At 35.9% G+C, this 19,436-nt stretch overlaps 1 protein-coding gene across 1 annotated transcript in view; it reads right to left on the bottom strand.

Annotated features, from left to right (window-relative positions):
* The window catches only part of KCNH8 (potassium voltage-gated channel subfamily H member 8), a 318,741-nt gene that overhangs the window by 41,770 nt on the left and 257,535 nt on the right, over positions 1 to 19,436 (bottom strand). The window contains exon 11 of the mRNA XM_011355828.1: positions 14,233 to 14,447. Coding sequence (XP_011354130.1) covers positions 14,233 to 14,447 — 215 coding nt within the window. The remainder of the gene's footprint in view (positions 1 to 14,232; positions 14,448 to 19,436) is intronic.

Raw genomic sequence — 19,436 nt, 5'->3', positions numbered from 1 at the left:
TGGCAACGTAATCACAAACTGGCCATTTCCAACTGTGGAGGAAATCACAGTAATAGCCATTGAGGAACTCATCTTCATAAAAATGTGAACAGTGAATAAGGCATATCTATTTAGAATGGGCCTAACTTCTTAGAGTGGTGTCATTCTTTTTTTTTTTTTTATGTCATGTTATTATCATGTTCATAAACAATACATATTATTCAAAGATGCCTATCATACAGTTATAAAAAGATTATTCAGTACCTAAAGGCACATTATTAAATAATTAACCCCTGGTTTTGACCTTTGACCTTTCCCCCATCTAATAGCTAGGTCCTCCCAATGGCTGAACTTTTATCCTTGAACTGTCAATCTAGGACTGCTCTCCATTTCAGAGTGGGGTCATTCTGAATTCCAAAGCTATCAACTTAGTTAATTATAGATTTGTGCAAAGACATTGTTCTTTTTGTTATAGACATGACATGTATACATGTAATTGTCTTCAGAGCAAACTTTTCTCTCCATTTTATTTCCATGATCACAAAATACGCACGAGTGACTCTATTGGAAGAATGATGCTTTCATAACTATTTTCACAAATTTGTCCAAACCAATTCTGGCCTTTCAGGTTTCCAATTTATTGGATCAAACTTTGCTTGGTACGCTGTTTTTTCGGGAGTTGCGGGAAATTGGTAATGTTGGATTCTTTGAAGGAACGATTCTGGCCTTAGTTGAACTGTGTAAGCACACCACCCTTTAGGTAATAAAGATGCTTTCAAAATTAGGCATGTGGAGTCTCACAAAAGAGGCCATGTCTTCCCCAGTAACTGACATTAGGTTTCAGGAGGAGTAACTTCTATTTAGAATACTGGCTCTAAATCTTTGCCTGTAAGCCTCTCTTCCTTCTCTCCCTCTTCCTTTTATGTTAATTCACTCGGAATTTCTAAACAAACATATACTTTTATTTAGGGAAGTGCCATTAAAATGACTCTGTGGCAAATTATTTAGAAAAATTCAGGAAGTATTTGAAGGTATGCATACCCTCCTATTTATCAATGAATTTGGATGATTCATATTCTTACAGGTGAGGCTTTCATAAAATGATAGCACGGTCATATGTCCAGCATGCTGCATTCATTTGCTACTCCTTACCTTTTCCTTAAAGTACTAAATGATGTCATATGTGCCAATTCTGTGTATCCTAAAGAACATATTCCCATTTAAAGGCAAAACAAAAACACAGTAATAAAATATTTATTATTATAGAGCAAAAATTAAATAATTTAATTTGGCTGAACATCTTTCTCATGTTTAAAAGCTTTCTTAAACTGGAATAAAAAAATAATGGGGCCTGTGGTGGCAGCTGGGGTGCAGGCAGTAGCAAATGAGAGTGGTGAGCCACTATGTCACTCAATTTGGATTCTGGCTTCCCACAAAATACTCTTAAGGATAATGTTTGATAACGCTCTGGAGAAGCCAGCACTACATGTAAATAAAATATGTAGATTAAAAAAAGACTACTGATTTTGAACTGATTTTTTTGAAGTCCCATTTGTATATATGGATTTTTCCCACCAAAATGATGACTTTAAGGGTTAGTAAAATCACTTTTACAACCCTTCTAAATAAAGAAAGGAAAGATAATGCTAGAAGGGCCTATGTCTCAGATTGGTTAGTTGTTCACTAATTATGTTCTCTCAGACACAAACTGATGAAATTTCCCAGAATGTGTGCACTTAGGCTGAACTATATGACTAATTCTGGCTGATGGAATGTGAGCAGAGAAAACTATGTCATTTCTAGGTTTGGCCCCTGAGAGATGCAAGGAAACCCTCCACATTCTTTCTCTTGGCTGGTTAGCTGCCCAGGTATAAAGCATCTAGTGGAGGGTTCTGAGTTGAGAGAAATCTAATGCCTGAGGGATGATGGAGCTAGCAGAGAGAGGAAGTCTAGATCTGTGGATCACTTAATAAAAAGCTACCATCTGTCCATAATCATGATTATGAGATAGAAATCATAAATCTTTTATTCTATTTATTGTATTAAGTCATTGAGACTTGGGGTCATGTGTTATAGCATTTAGCCTGATCCACTGATAAATTTTCTTAGCAATCACCTACCTAGGCTAGAGATGAGAAACTGGAGACCCATTGAAGGAAAGCGACTTATCTTAAGTTATTCAACTTGTACGTGTAGTGAGGCTGATACCTATCATTCATTGATCTTGACAGAATCCTGTTTTAGTTTTTGTTTTTCCATATATGATGCTAACATTTTGTACTATCAAGATGAAAGGGTAACTAATAGCCTCAAAGAGGTATGTAAACTATATAACCTAGAATATAAATATGTTTCGTTAGCACTAGTCAGACTTGGAACTGTTTATAAATGCTGGCAAAATGCAGTAACACGGAACAGTCACCATATGCTCTAATTTTAAAGACCTTAATCTTCAGGGTGGAAAACATAAGTGGGAGTACCACATTGTTAAAAGCTTAGCATCTTGCAGATGTTCCTTAATCATTTTCCTCAATGACATGAAAACCAAATCCTTTAAGTCCCTATTCATTTGACAGAAATGCAGCTACCTGGATCCCTCCACCCTTGAAGAGTTGTCATTATTACCACACACTGGCCCCCTAACTTGGCATTTCTTTGCTTCATATTTTTGGACTACTTGTCTACTGTTTCCTCCCGTTAAAGCCACAGCTCTTCTGGTGTCCTAGAATGCTGGGTTTAAATGCTGAGCAAATAGATGCCTTGAATCTGATGAAAAGTAGAAGCCTCCAGATCTGCCTGCCGGGCACAGTCTGCGCTGTGGTGTAAGCAAACTGTCTCTGCCATATGTCACTCGCTCTGCTATCTACACTCTTTTGGGGGAACTTCACGGGAAAAACACTATTAAAGATGTTTATCCTGGGATTTTATAATTTGTTTTTAATTTTAACTTAATTTCCACCAACTTAGCTCATTTATAACAGCTTTACTCATGACACCCACTGACTCTATACTATAATAGTTGTGTCTAGATTTGGGATTAGAGAGCTAACTGCAGATAATGTCTCACATGCCCAAGGATGACCTGTGAATTATTATTTGACTAGCAGCACCCAAACAGTGAAATATGTACTGCAGAAAAATATTCAAGATTATTCTAACAAGTCCCAGGAGATCAAGTTCTTGATCAAAAAACACTCCAATAAAATCATGTTTAAATTTTTTTAAAATATATTCCGCAGGTAAAGTATTTGCAGATTGAGCAATGTGAACAAAACTCTTAAGTGAAAACATTGCTTTTTTCACCTAAATTCTCAATCCTTCTGCATAACTGTATGTATGCGTTTGAGTGCGTGTACATACAGGAAGTACTGAGAATGTATTTGTTGGCAAATGTGATATATTCACATTCCAAAGAGATTTTTATTCATTGCAGTTAATAAGAAGGCCTCCAATTTCTTACAAAGATGAAACAGTCTGGAAAGAAACTGAAATACTGTTTTGTACTTTTGAAATGATGGTGGAGTGGAGATTTCACAAATTTACTCTTGAACATGGAACAAGGGAAGAATGAAGAGCAATGATGTGTATAGCAGACTGAAAAGCACATACTTGAATGGGAAGAAATTCTCTCAGAATTAGTCCGTGACCATAGGGTTATTTATAAATGGATCAATTTATGAGCAAATAAAAGCACTAATACTAGAGGAGAGGACAAGCTGAATGACCAAACTAAAATAGTTCTGCCATTTTACTTGTCGTCTTATTAATGAGATGTCTTTCCTGAAATATTTAGGCACTGTGGGTTTTGATGAAACATGACAAGTAATAGCGTTAAAGTTAAGAAGATTAAAATGAATGTTATTCTGAAGATTCAGTGTAGCTTCTGCTGTAAGTCAGAATGCCTGAAGAAACCCAGTTCCTGTTATGGGAATTACATTCTGACTTGTGGTAGAGCGCTTTAGTAGGATTCAGAATACCAGAATTTGACTTGATTTTATGCTGTTTGATTCTTTCACTAATTCTGTCATTCAGGCAGTGGACTACTTAGACACCTAGGACGACCAGTTCCTTCTATTATAAAGAGAAAACATAATCCAAACTCTCAGGGGTGATACAAGGATTAAAATTTAAATTAAATGTAGCAATGTAAGCAAATTGCCTTGCTCATAATACGTACTTAATAAAAATTAGCATTTTTTCCTGGCCAGTAGATGTGCTGCTAAATATTCAGTTAACAACAGAAATTTAAACTTGATGAGATATTTTTTGATTTTTTGATTGAATTTCATTTGAAACAAATGCTGGGTGTGATTGATGGAAGATATTATCTAAAGTGAAAGTCCACTTTATGCAAAGGGAATATTCTACCCCATTTAAGTATATAACTCACTTAAGTTATATAATTAACCAATGACTGGATTTTTAGTTTGTGAGTGAATAAATTTTCTTTTCCCCCTCCCTTTAAGCCACTGTAATAAAAAAAAACAAAAACAAAACAAAACAAAACAAAACAAAAACAAAAAAACCTGAGTTTTATTGAATGGTACACAGGTCCCTTCCAGTTGTAAAGTTTTATTATTATATAAACATGGAAATGTATATATAAAGAGTGAAGGAATTAAATTCCAATAAGCATTCATCAAGCAAGTAGCTGCATTTCTGTCACATGAATTGAGATTTAAAAGATTTGGTTTCCATGTCATTGAGGAAATGATTAAGGAAAATTCTGAGACGAACATCTGCAATTAATGTACCACTAATTTTACTAGAAAGAGGGCTACCAAGATGAATAAAATATAGTTATTGTTCTCAAGAAACTGATACATATACAACTGAATTTGTCACTTGTAACTCAGTTGAATTCTTTAAGTTTATTTTTTAAAAAGTTTCTCATTAAAGTATAACATACAGGGAAAAAGTGCATGAATCAAAAGTGTACAGTTTGATGAATTATTAAAAAGTTCTGTGGTTCATTTTTTACTTACATATTTGCCAGGTGAAACTTATTTTCCCATGGAAACATGTTTCTGATGAATGCTCCACTAACCTATAATATAGCTGGCATTCAGTGCTCATGAGATTAAGGGACAGAACACGAATTTATACCTTTGTTTTGATGAATAAATGTAGACTAAATTTCAGTCGGATTTTACAGTGAGATGGCTTGGGACTGAAATTGTACTTCCTGACCTCCATTGCTTTCTTGTTGAGGGATTCCAGATCAATTTTTTTCACCTTTCTCATCCTTAACTAGTCTTCTTATCTAGCATATGAGCTTAATTTATCTCCAAGTTGTGAGAATAAAATCAGTTAGAGTTTATAAAGCATTTAGCATAGTTTGGCTCATTAGGAATTACTATTCCATCAGCAGCTTCAACATCATCTTCATTTCATAGAACCTTTCTCTCTAGGGCAGGGCTCTGACACCCTAGTCTACAGGAGAACTTAAAGAGGGCAAGCTGAACTTCCAAGGCTTAAATAGCCATCAAGAATGCAGTGTGGAATGGAGGACTTGGGTCTCCCCAACTCCCCAAGTGGGGCAGGGTTGAGGATTCCTAGCAGATGTAATGTAACCTGGGTAGTTTTTAATTCTTAAGAAATGCACATAAGTTGAGCCCTGCCTGTTTGTGTGTACGTGAGTTCATATACAAATTTGACACTTCTCATTTCAGGCTGAACATCTGCTGTTCCCTATAGGTTGAGGCAACCACGAAAATAGGGAAAGAAAGACATTTTTGTCTTGTTTATAGGATGGCAGGTAGCCTTTGTCCTCTGACTTTCCCAACCTATCTACCACCCTTTCCTCACAAAGAACTTTAAAATCTAACTGCTCACTGTTCAACTTGCAAACAAAAGCTGAAATAGTCAAATGTAGTCGAAATGTGGTTAATCTCCTTGCAGGGTATGTGTCATGCTATTTGAAGGACAAAAGGTGACACAGGAGAGAATCCAGAGGAGTTGAAACATGAGCCCATTCAGGGTGGTTTGAGTGCTTTCTATTTTATGTGTTTTTATTTTTAATATATATTTAAATTGGCTTTTTATTCTAAGAAAGTATTGCTGAAATATGATTGTACATCCAACAATGATGTGATTATCCACAGTTCATCTAACCACCAACTTTGCTTCATTTGTCCAACAGCTACCTCTGATCCCTTTTCTGAAGATCCCTTTTCTGAAGATTTTATCTGTTATAATTCAACTCCTCAGCCCACTGAGTTGCCACTGAAATCACCATGTTACTACAGTGTGATTTCAATCAATCCTCAACCCCCTCTCCTCACCACACACACATACACGCACATATGCAGACACACACACAGACCCACAGATTGATAAAACCTCAGTGGGCACTTGACTTAAGCTTAATACTCAGTCTTTCTACAAGAACCTAGAATCAACTAAGAGAGCCAAGAGTAATCTGCTGTCTCCTTGAATTGAGGAGTTGCTATTTCCTGCCATTTGGACAGGGAAAGAAAGATGGCAAGTCTACTGAGAGAGAGAATATGGAGAAAAGAGGTAAAAGTAAGAAATGCAGAGAAAATGGAGCAGGAAATGGAGCTTGAGAACTTAATTATAAGAATTCCTGAGATCCAGGTGTGCATGTGTGTGTGTGTTGCATATATGTGTGTGTATTCTATTTGTTCCCATAAGATACTTGGAATCTTTACGAGAAATCTCTTCTGCACTAACGCTCTATTTAAGTTGAATTTTGATTGCCTACAGTCAATGTCCTCATTTCAAATTGCCCCAAATTGCTTACCAGAATTCTCAGGCTGGCCCTTTTTCCGGGGCCTCACACAAGCTCTGCCCTAAAATAAGAAGTTTAAAAAGAATTAATCTTTTGGAATGGAGACCACCTAGGAAGAATAAGTGCTGTAGGCATAAAAAAAAAAAAAAAAAAAAAAAGAATCAGTCTTTAGTACTTTTATTTTTAATATATATTTAAATTGGCTTTTTATTCTAAGAAAGTGTTGCTGAAATATGATTGTACATCCAACAATGATGTGATTATCCACAGTTCATCTAATTGCCAACTTCGCTTCATTTGTCCAACAGCTACCTCTGACCACCCATCCCTTTTCTGAAGATCTTGTCTCTTATAATTCACCAACTTTGAGATAATCTCTTTTGTTTTACAACTTTTAGGCATATAAAGCTTTTACCTCTCTCAGGCATAGGACCAGGCAGGAGAATCAAAATTTTAAGGTTAGAGGGGAAGGTAAACTTACAATCCACTCCTCCTTGAGATCTTCAAGGAAGAAGGAGATGGGAACGAGACATAATAATGGGAGAAAAAAGCAGTAAGCATAAGGAATCACTAAGAAGAGGAGAGGGCACTGAGGGTCATTTTGCTACAGTCAGAACAAGTAGGGTATGTCAAGAAATGCATGAAGTTCAACAGCAATTTTTATTCACTCAACGCCATGAGCACAAACACAAAACTAGGCTCTGGGGACAATGACTGAAACACTATCTTTTTCTTCAAGATACTATGTTTGCTGCAACTTCTGACTGCATTGAAAGACATCAGTATGAGAAAAGTTTCAGAACATAAAAAATACCGGGTGCAAGTAAAATGTTTAGGCCATTACTTACTGAGCTTTCTCTATCATCTCTGACATTGTCTTAAGCACAATAAAAGTGTATGGTATGTAAAACTGTCCACTACAAGGTATGTCAAGGAAGGATTCCTGCTCCCTAAGGAAGAGTATTTAAAAATACACAATTGACAAACAAAACACCTGTTGGCCTGGGATGACAAAAAAAGCCGACATGATAAAATGACATGTGAGTCCCTCAATATGCAATTTTCTAAGAACAGTGATCTCAGAAATATGCAGAGTTAATTATGTTATCATTACAAGAGAGAGTGCTAGCAGATGCGCACCTACATGCAGGCTACTCCTGAGCAGCTACGTATCTGGGCTGTCAGATATGATTTTTAAAATTATTACTATTCAGTAAATCGTTTTCAAGAAAAATGGTTCCAAACATGCCAATCTTATTTCAGACTGAACTGGAGACTAAACTTAAACCAAGTCCATGCTTTGGAAATAAATTTCTCTTCAGTACAATCTTGAATTAAATTATAATATACTAACATGGGAGGTGAGAAATGTTGGCAAATCACAGACTTCACTTGAAAAATTTATGCTTGTTTTTTTTTTTCCTAAAGGAGGAAGTGGGGAGCTGAAACTCATGGATACAGAGAAGCTTAATTACACAAGAAATTGTCTAGTGCCAAGAAGTCTAGGTGGACACAGCTCAATAGTGCATGAAAGTTAGGTGTTTTTGTTTTTTTCAGTGATATTTGCACTTTCATGCCTCTGAAAACATGAAATTGGAAATAAAGGCCTTTGCACTTTAAAGACATGGGGTCCAGACCTAGATAGAAATATAAACTCATGTTCAGGTACCACTGAGGCTAATGGGGATTAAGGAACATGAGAAGCACATGACCAGATTTCATTACATATATTATAGACCCTATACTTCACAGATTACCACTAAGGGTAAAAGATCTGTATATAATATTTCAATGAAGTATTTTATAACCATAGATAAGAAACTTTACTAGACCTTGGAGTTTTCCACATATAAATTCATTTCACCCCAAAGTTTGTAGCTTTGTGTCCCAAGCAATAAAAGTGAGGTAAATAACCGTTCAGAATGATTTAATGGTTAACAGTACTGATTCTCTACTTTCAGGGGGTATTAGTGTTGTAATAGTTTATCTACTTCTAGAGAAAATGTGTGTGTTAGCTTGGATATGAAGGTAGATCCCTTTTCATCTTAACACATTCTACTGTAAAACCATGTGGAGTAATTACACTACCTATATTGCAAAGTTTTTCCTCTCATTATTCAGCTTAATTTCCTCCTGTGGCTTTTGAAAACCTCTTTTCCTGAACTTAAGGTAAGTGAAAAATAGCCGTTTTTCAATTTAGCTGTTCTTTCAAATTCTACTAGTGACACACTCTTTGACTTTTTTGCTTCTAAGAAATGTAATTCTAAATTCCCTTAACTTTTCATTTTAGACCCCATTTAATGGCTATGTAGCTTGCTGTCTTCAAGACTTTATTCATTTTCTCAGAATTTCACATAGTTACCAAGTCCAAGTAAACTTTTTGACATTTATTCATTCAAGCATAAAATATATATTAAATATTGATTCTGCCCTAGGAGCTAACTTAGGTACTGGTAAGAGAAAATGACCATGAACAAGAAAATATACATATTAAAATAACTTCAGATTTTGCTAAATGCTATGAAAAAGGTAAATAAGATGATGTGGCAGAAGATAACTGGGAGGGGTTAACTCCAGAGCAGGTGGTCAGGTAAGAACAGAAGAAGAGCAGCACAGGAAGGAAAAAGAACAATGCAAAGGCCCTAAGGCATGAGAGGCAGGCAAGATCCTGGCACGCAGAAGGATGGGAAAGCAGGTCAGTTTGCTGGAATGTAATGCTGGACACAAGATGGCATCAGGTGAGTTTAAAAGGCCAGTAGAGGTTGGAATACATAGGATCCTGAAAGTTATGGGAAGAAGTCTGGGTTTTGACAGTCCATGGGGATCCATTGAAATATTTTAAGCAACAGAATGACATGATCTAATTTATATTTTTGGGAAGATTGTTCATGTAGCCTTGAGGAAAAAGGGTGATAAGGGAATAAGAATAGAGGTAGGGAAGAATCATTATGTCACTTTTCATTTGTCATGGTCAGAGAGATGTATTTCAGCACCTCCCTCCCCCGCCCCCCAACACACCCACACACATACATGCAACTCCCACAAGCTGATGAGGGCAAGTTGACTCTTTCATTAGTATAGAACTTTTACACTCAATTATGTTTATTTATATACGTGTTAACCAATGCATTGACCATTCTGGAGCTTTGGCAATTAATTTTGCTTATATATGTATTTGTTTCGCTTGCGGGTAAAGATTCTGATGTATTCAATATTTTAACTATACTCTTGAAGCATGGTGCTTGGTATACAGAGAGAATATGTGTTGTTGGCGGGAGGTGGGGTGGAGGATTAGAATATTATGATAAATGTGGAGGTTTTGAGCTGCTCAGCATTTTAAAGCATTCAAGTACTCAAAGATTTCAAAAATAGAGGAAAACTGCTAAAAGTAAGAGGTCCTCAAGGGTTCCATTGTCTCTGTTTCAGGCACCTTTTCTGAATTTCAGTGTAACCTCTTCTGCTATACTGGAGTTGGGCATTCGAAGACCTTCAAATGGAGGCCATCGACCCTCAGGAAACTGAAGAAATATGCCTCCCTTAGTAAAGAGGTCAGGAGACTGAAGGGGAGTTAATTTTTTTATGTTAATCAGATTATATGACAATAATAAAAAATTGAGGGAAAAATAAGAATCAACACACCTGACATGTAATAGGTTTCATCACTTAGAAACCCTTCAGTAAGGTAAAACTGGCAAATTTAACATTTTTTCAACAACCATTGTAATTCATTGCCTCACAACCACAACAACACCACTGTCAGTATCTACCATGTGCAAAGCACATAAGATGTTTATATGTAGCCATATCAATATCTGATCTTCAGTATATTAGCATTATTAGTTTTTGAAAACAGATATTTTAGGTACTTGTCAATTATTTCATTTGCTTATCAAAATATAAGATTTTTATGTTAATTTCCCAACCAACAACAGATGAATTTATCCTAAAATCAATTTTACAGGTTTTATGATGAGAAGTGAAATACATTTCTTGTAACTTACATAGAGAGAAATAGATAAATTAATTTATGTCATTTGGGGACCATTCAAATGACATATAAATAAGGGCAAATATAGAAAATACTTTAGGTGCATAAAATGCATAATTACCATAAGGTCAAAATAGTGTTAGGTAGTCTTTTCACAAACCTAGAAAATATATTATGCATTTTAATTAATTTTCCTATGAGAATTAGATGAGCTGTCATTCTAAAGTTATGTAATATATCTTAGTTCTAGGAATCATATCTTTTTACTAGCATATTTTAGTTTTGACAATTTCATAAAAATGCTTTTTGGTCTTTATTTTAAAATAAGTTGACGAATAGTTTTTCTTTACCTAGACGTTCTAGTATTTCTCTATGTCACCTAATAGTTTATAAGCTACTTGGGGTAAAAAGTGACATCTAGAAGGCAAAATTAAAAAGGCACAAAACAATCAATGAGAGACTGTTAAGCTGATATGCATCAGAAATAATAGAGAATTTGGGGGTGAAGGGAGGAGAGGAGAAAGGTGAGAGCAATAGTAAAGAGCTGAACAATATGGCAGAGTGTCCTCATGATTTTTAAGAATATGGATATGTAGATAAGTTACATTTGTGTTTGCATTCCTATTATGCAAATGTTATTCCTTCTAGAACCCATTGACTAACCTTCCGCAAAGGCTTCAACCCACTAAAAATCCTGTATGTTGGTTATTTTTGTTTGTGTGCACATGAACATTAAGGAAAAGAGTGGAGTTCCACGTTGATCTAACACGAGAACAGAGCTGCAGAACATAGAGTAGGAATACATAACTATGGATTGCCATCAGAATATAAACTCCCCTGAAAGTCATGCTATGCTTAGAAAGAACACAAGACTTTTCCCTAGGCTATGGAATTATGGGGAAAGTCCAAGTTTACCTAGCCGTTAGAAGGCGTATCATCCCAGGATCTTGGATTCTTGGATATATATGTACGGAAAAGTTTCAAGTGATAAAAGATTAGGCAACACAAAACAATAAAGGTTTCAGAGATAACCTTCAGTTCTATTTACCCTTAAAAGTGTAGCTTTTAGGAAGCTTTCTGAAAAGAAGCAACACTTTTGGTTCCAGCTATAATGAAATAATTTATATTGAACTAACATTCCAGTAAAAATTAATTATAAAACTGGATGAAATACGTCAAATAACTGAAAGCACTGAAGAGCAAGCAACTAAGGTAAGAGTTGGGAGGCTGTGATCCCTGAGAAGGGGAAACTTACCAATGAGAGCACCACATTTACCCAGGTGTTTTCCTGAGGGAATTTGCTATTTCATCGTGAGGTGGAATAGGGTAGACTCTAAAAGAGCAATCTTATTGGAAGAGGAGATAGAGGATGAAGTTCAAGTGTACCAAAACATTTGGGATTTGAGGAATAAAATTCCAAAGAGGAGGTAACTGCATTAACGTGGCCCTTGAGGCATTAGCCAGCTCAGAACTTCAGCATGCACAGGGCAGGGCTCCAGGAAACTCAGAAGGAATCAGCAACTGGGAATCTAAACGGCATAGCAAAGAGTTCAGCAGCCATGCAATGCCAAGGAGATAGAGACTGGAGTTCTAAGCTCCGCCAGATAAGAGCGGTCTTGGTGAACACCAAGGCTTTTTGCTGAGATCCTAGAAAAACTATATTTTAGGAGTGAGGACTGCACCTCCAGAGTAAGGGCAAAACTTAAATAGATCAGCCCAACAAGCCTAAGATGAGCTCTGGACAGAATGAAAGTGATTTTCTGGTATTCTATCTGCCTGCCAAAAGAAAATCTTACCCCATTTGGAGGAAAATAATTTAAACAGTCTTTCATGAGCAACATCAACATTTAAACAAAATTATGACACTTGCCAAAAAAGAGGAAACAAAGAACCAAAAAACAAACAAACTAACTAACAATAATAAAAGTAGACAAGAGAAATAGCAGATAGATAAAAATAGTCCTACAAGCAATTCAGACACTGAAGTTTTAAAGTCACTGTGATCAATGTTCAGCAAATAAAAAAAAAAAGATAAGAAATTTGATCAAAGATAAGGATCTTTCAAAAGTAATCAAATAAAAAGAAAGTAGGGACTGAGATTCAATATTTTCCATTTGTCTGTACTGAAGAATATTGGCCATTGCTCTCTTCTCTCATTTCTTCTTCCTATTTTAATTGCTTCTCCCCCCTAGCTCATCTCTACTCTTCAAAAATAGTTGTCACATCAGGCTGTTGTAGAGCACAAAAGTACCTGTACTTTTAAAATTTGATCTATTGAATGGAAAGACATGAAAAGTATCTTCAAGAAGAAGAGACAACATAACTAATAGAAAGAGTACAGATTTTAATATGACAAGTACCTGTGCTCATACACTGTCCCTGTCACCTACAAATTTCTGAGATTGCATACATGTTATTAACCATTCCATATGTTTTTTGTTCCATAAAAATTTGATTGACACCTTAAAAAACTTTAAGCACTAAACAAGAAGCTTTATACAAGCAAAGTACTTAGCACAAATCGGTTCCCTCTTTTGCTGTTTGCTATCATCAGTGGAGAGAAGCATACATTCAAAACTGATAATCTTGAACTTCAGAATGGGATGCCATCTATGTATTATTGACTGTCAATTGATATCCTCAACCAAGATGAAGTAATACACAATTTGGATTCTTTCTCTATCTTTCAAAGTGGAAAATATTAATGTTAACAAAATGTCTGCATAGTATGGGTTAGTCAAAATGATAGCTTCTTAAACCCTTAGGAAAGAAATTGAGTATTACAAATATCTGGGACAAAGCTCAAGACAGAAGATCAGGCTTTTGTTGTTACAGAATGCTATGCATGCTTTGGCTTACCTTTCAACAATCATTCCTATTAAGTCATTTGTCTCTTTGACACATCTAATGAAGTCATGTGCACGATCAGCTTAATCACAGGATGCAGTATAGTACATATTTTGACAGGAAAGCTGTTTGTATAAACTGAAACATGCAGCAAATATATATTTCATAAAATGCTCATTATGCTTTCAGTATGACAATCTTTGGCTTGAATCTTTTTATGCATATTTAGTGATTTTAAGATAGACTTCTGGGTACTGGTTAACAAAAATATTATTTTTAAGCAAGAGGAGTAGTGAACAATTACAAACACAGCAAACTCTGAACCGAGTACTCTATCTGGAAATCTTTAAATTCTGGAAAAATTACAGATCTTTAGCTAAGTATTATGTCATTGAAACTGATTCTAGTTATAAACACATGAAAATAAACAAGGAAAAAAATGGAATTAAAGAGAAGGCATTCGTAAATAATACTTTCCTAGAATGTTGATAACAACTCCAGGTTTGACTTCTAGCTAATTAGTTGCTCAACTTGTGGCTGAAGAGTTATACCTTATGCATTCAGAGACTTTTTAGATTAAGGTCATGATGACATATGCCTTTAGTATTGTAATGATCTTCAGGCCCCGTGTTATCAGATCTCAGCATGAAATAGAAGTGAGACTTACATCGCTCTCATGACCTTCTCGGAGGTTGTACGTGAGGTCATGTTGAATGTCGTCCACGAATTTGTGTGCATATTCTGGGTAAAGGTCTAGCACTTCAAAGAGCCCTTTGAGGATGATGCACTGGAGATCACAGTAGGTTAAAGCCTTCACATCCGCATTGGTCTTGATCACTTGGTCCTTAATTGATAGGTTTGCTCCAATTAAATCCCCCTTTCCTTGAAACAGCGAAAAAGGAGACACAAGAAAAACAAGCTTTGAACCAGTAACTTCATTTGACTTACAATCTTCATTTCTCAAAGGTTACACTGAAAAGAGAAGTGGAAACTTTGTCTGGTGCAGAATTTCTCAACCTTAGCAGTGTTGAGATTTGGGGCCTGATAATTCTTTGTTGTCAAAGTGGGGGCTATTCTGCAAACAGTAGAATGTTTAGCAGGACCTCCCATCTCCCATCCTCAGTTGTGACAACCCAACATATCTTCAGACATTGCCAAATATCCCCTGGCAGGTAAAACTGTTCCCAGTTGAGAATACTGGTCTAGAAGATAGAGGCGAGGAGACCTAGAGTTAGGGATCTGAATCACAGATGGGCTCCAGACAGGTCTCTCCAAGGATTCGGTAAATGACTTTAGACAAGCCATTTTTATCAAAGTTGCTTTAACTATTCAAGAGAAACAACAATGGCTCAGATTTTTCTGAGTGTAAAAAGGTCCTGTAATTCTGAAGTAAGACCATCACAAGGGGTATTAATAATTTTGATTTTGGCACTTCGGACAGTAACATAAGCATGACCATCAGCTTTCTAACATACTCAGGTTGTTTATTTCTAAACATGTCTTCAAGTCAGGTGATGTGGGAGGAGGAGCGCTCCATCCCTCTTATCAGAGTTGGGAGGCAGGCTATCTATTGGACATTATGGACAGTGAAATCTACTACATAAAAATGTAAAACATAAGTCATAGTCCTAATGCTCTGCGACAGTGCAAAAATCCCATTTTCTTCATCCAAAAAGAAAAAAGAAAAAAGAAAAAAGAAAAAAAAGCTCTTCACTTGTGCCACTGCAGAGAGAGAGGATCTAATGTGACTTTATCCAATTTATCTGTGTCCTGCCCCACCCACACACAACCTCTGATATTCTGCCTGCAATACCTCAGCCTGTCAGTCTTAGGCTGGAATTCACCTGCCTGGGAACCAGCTTGCTTCCTCGAGTTTTTTTGATTAGATAATATTAGACAATTTATTCGAATCTTTAAAATCTTTAAATTAATGTGAATCAGTTTAACTTAGCAGGAAGGTGAGTTTAACTGCAAATGCACAAAAAGCTGATTACAGCTTCAGATTTCTTTTAGACAGCCATTAATTCAATCAGCAATTGTATGAGAAATATGAAAGAAAATTTATTCGAGTGTCAGACAAACAGGCTAAAAGCTGAGGTGACATGAACAAAGTCACAGAGGACAGTGGCATTAGATTTGTGGCTACAACTTAGAAATTCTTGTGTCTTTGCTTTGTCCTCAAGTGGGATTATGCCGGGGCTTTAATTTATTTTTTTTAAGCCACTTTGCTCCATTTCAGATGAAACCACAATGAACACTTGACCAACCAAAAAATCACCAAGCAAGTAATCTTTGGATTATAAAAATATCTTCGGAATGTTATAGCACAAACTGCCTCTGTCAGTCAACATATTTTTTAACTTTTAAGTTTTTATTTTTTATTGTGTCTAGCATTTCTAGAAGCAAAGTCCCTGGAATGCAGCAGGCTTCAATAAAAGTTTTATTGAATTTGATAGTAAAAAGAAACATGCTAAATTAACCATGAATACCTAAGATATGAATAAATATTTATGATGGATAAAAATTCAAGTATTTTTAAATTATTAAATTATATCTAGGTAATATCTTCTAATTAATATTGGATTTAAACCTTAAAATTGAACCTATTTGGCAGAAGAAAAAAAGACTAAAATCTGTATTTAGAGACCCTAAAAGAATAAACAACTACATGACACTAAAAAATTCCAGTTTGCTTCATTGTTGTCACCAATACCGCTAACCGTGGAAATGTTGTGTCTTGGTTATTTTGTTATAAGTGTAAATTGTGGCTCAAAAACTCAAAGTTGAGTTCTGATGCTAGATGTAAATACAGCTAGGATGCTGTGAATACAGCAAAATTTCAGATTCTGTACATATGATGAAAATTTATCATGACGTGCTATCTTGACATAATGAGCATTCACATTTTCTGTTAAGTAACTAGTGTTTGGAATAACTTTAAGGTTATACTTTCATACCTTGGGTGATCATAGTGACTCTTTCAGCTACAATGACCCCAGCTATAAAAAATAGCACCAACATCTTGCTAAACTTGGCACCCTAGAAAAAATTCCAGTTTATTCATTCATTCGATGAATATTTATGGAATACTGACATGTATCATGGGGCTTTGGTTGAGCCCTGGCAAGCTGGCATTGGTAAATAAGAACATGGTTTTTACCCTCACTAAATTTTTAATGTCTTATGAATTCCTTACTATCTAGATTTAGATATTTTTCTTATATGGTAGAAGCAAATATGTGAAAATGTTAATCGTGGAAATCACAATTTATGGAGGAAATTGGGGCCTGAAACAAAAGGCAATAGATTAAATCTTTTAGCTGTAAGTAGAATTTTTTGAAAATAAGATAATTCAATTGAATCATGTATAGTGAACAGTAGATATTACATATAAGCCATCAAATTTTCACCCATTGTGCCCTAATGTTATGGATGATGCCTTCATATTCCATTCTTAGAACTGTTGGTAGTTATCAAATTCAAAAATCCATCACAATTATGGGGAAAAAAACTCCACATATATGTTTAAAAATGATGCATTATTTTTGCTTACATATATATCAAACCATAAGGTTCTGGAAAAAGCAGATTGTGTTAATAAACAGGCTATAGAACTTACAGTGGTACTAAGAAAATGCATAGGAAACTACGATTATGATTAAAATGAAGTGTTTGGAGCAAATTTAGAAATAATCACCACTTTTAATTTAGAATCACAAAATTATAGAATGATTGGCCTTTAACTTCACAAAACTGAGAAGTGGGCAGAGTGTTAAATTTTCATTAAAAAACACACCCATAGCAAGCCTCACTCTAACACTGATAATGAACTGGCCAAGTTGATAATAAATTCTTTGAGTTGCTATTCTGTGTTTTTATAAGTGGTCAAACATAGAGGGTGAGTCAAGAATTAAGGCATAACTTTGAAAGGCAAGCCCTACCTTTCCCCTGTTAAGTGGTAAACTGAAGTCAACATGAAGCCATAAAAAGCATATGAGTGTTTCACCATTCACTAGCCTTCACCTCTTCACCTTTAACTGGAGATAACTGCACCAACCTAATAGGGTTGCAAGATTTGATTTGGATAATGGATGTAAAACACTCGGCTCATATTAGGGATTCAATAAGTATTTGTTTTCTTTTCTCTTTCAAATTATAATCTGTCTTGACGTTTACTAGCTAGAATCCAGAGGTTGCAGGCTTACAATGATTATACGGAATAACAGGCATTGTTTAGAGATAGAAAGACCAAACATAATGATTTTTATGAGCACTTATTCATAATGCATAATCATTTTTGCACTATTTCTAGCACAGATAAAACTTAATTTTCATGTTCTTCTCTGAATTGATTCTCCATAAAAATAAAGAAATGGTCTTTTAAAACTAACCAGCTACTTAAAGGAAACATGGTGGTGTGAGAGATGTCCCCAGATTTCTCCCCTTGAAACAACAATAAGCTGAACACTGAAAACTCAACAAAAAACACTCAAACTGCACGCCGGCACTTCTGAGTGTGGGATCTGTGCATAAGAGCTACCACAGTTCAGAACCCCGGGCCGTGGACTGGGAGAAACAAAGAAGCTGCCTCTTGCAGTGCCAGAGCTCCCTGTAGGAGGAGGGGGAGAGGTGAAGGTGCAGCGACTTCCCTGAACAGCCCTGCCTGGGAAAGCTGTGAGCTTCCCACCGCTGGCCAGCGGCAGTGCCTAGTCATCAAGGCAGAAGGCAGAGACGCGGGATGGGACTGATGAAACCAACAGTTGATTTTACCAGCTGTGGTTGCAAAACCGAGGCTGAACCACAGGCCCCAACCCCCAACCCAGAGGGCCCCTCCCTGCATACCCTCTGAGATTGATCACCGTGGAGCCCCAGGGGAATCTGAGCAAATGCTGCTGAGACTGTCACTGACACTGACAGGGACTGAAACTGAGGGTAATGAGTGTGATTAAATATCTACGAGAAAATAAAGGCATTGTATAAGGCATTATTAAGGCTTTATATAAAGCTGGGATCCAAGAGGCTTAGAGGCTACCTACTGGAAATCAAAAGAAAAGCACCTTCTTTGCAGGCTAAAGAGAGATCTTTATATAATAAATCTTTCTGGAAAGAAAGCAGAATACATATCCATTAATGCCCAGGTGGAGAAATAGTCCATTAAACACCATGAACAATCAAGGTGACAAGGCATTTCAGAAAGAAAGAGAAAAATCTCCAGAAAATAAGCTTACAGACGTAGACATATGTAACTTAAATGACAGTGAATTCAAGATGGTACTTCTGAAAAAACTCAGTGAGTTTCAAAATGAGTCATATCGACAATTTCAGGAATTGGAAATACAAATAGATGAACAGAGCAAAGAGACTGAAGCCTTTCAAAAGAATCAAATAGAACTTCTGAAGATAAAAAAAAACACACTATAAGAGTTGAAAAATGAAATAGCAAGCTTGGGAAATAGAGTCAACCAAATGGAGGAAAGGATCAATGATATCGAAGACAGAAATCTAGAAATAAATCAGAAGGAAGAAGAGAGAAACCAAAGAATGAAAAATAATGAAAGAAATATAAGAACTAGCTGATACCATCAGAAGAGGAAACATAAGAATAATGGGCATTACCAAAGGTGAGGAAAAGAAGCAGGGACTAGAAAGCATTTTCAGACAAATAGTGGACAAGAATTTCCCAAATCTAAGAAATGAGCTGGAGCTTGGAATTCAAGAAGTCAACAGAACATCCAATTACCTCAACCCAAAAAGGTCTTCACCAAGACACATTGTATTAAAATGATCAAAAATCAATGATAAAGACAGAATTCTCAGGGCAGCCAGGGAGAAGAAAATGGTAACTTATAAAGGAAAACCTATTAGACTATC

This window comes from Pteropus vampyrus, unplaced genomic scaffold (assembly GCF_000151845.1).
Source record: "Pteropus vampyrus isolate Shadow unplaced genomic scaffold, Pvam_2.0 Scaffold1, whole genome shotgun sequence".
NCBI lineage: Eukaryota > Metazoa > Chordata > Mammalia > Chiroptera > Pteropodidae > Pteropus > Pteropus vampyrus.
This window is presented reverse-complemented; position numbering and strand designations above follow the sequence as displayed.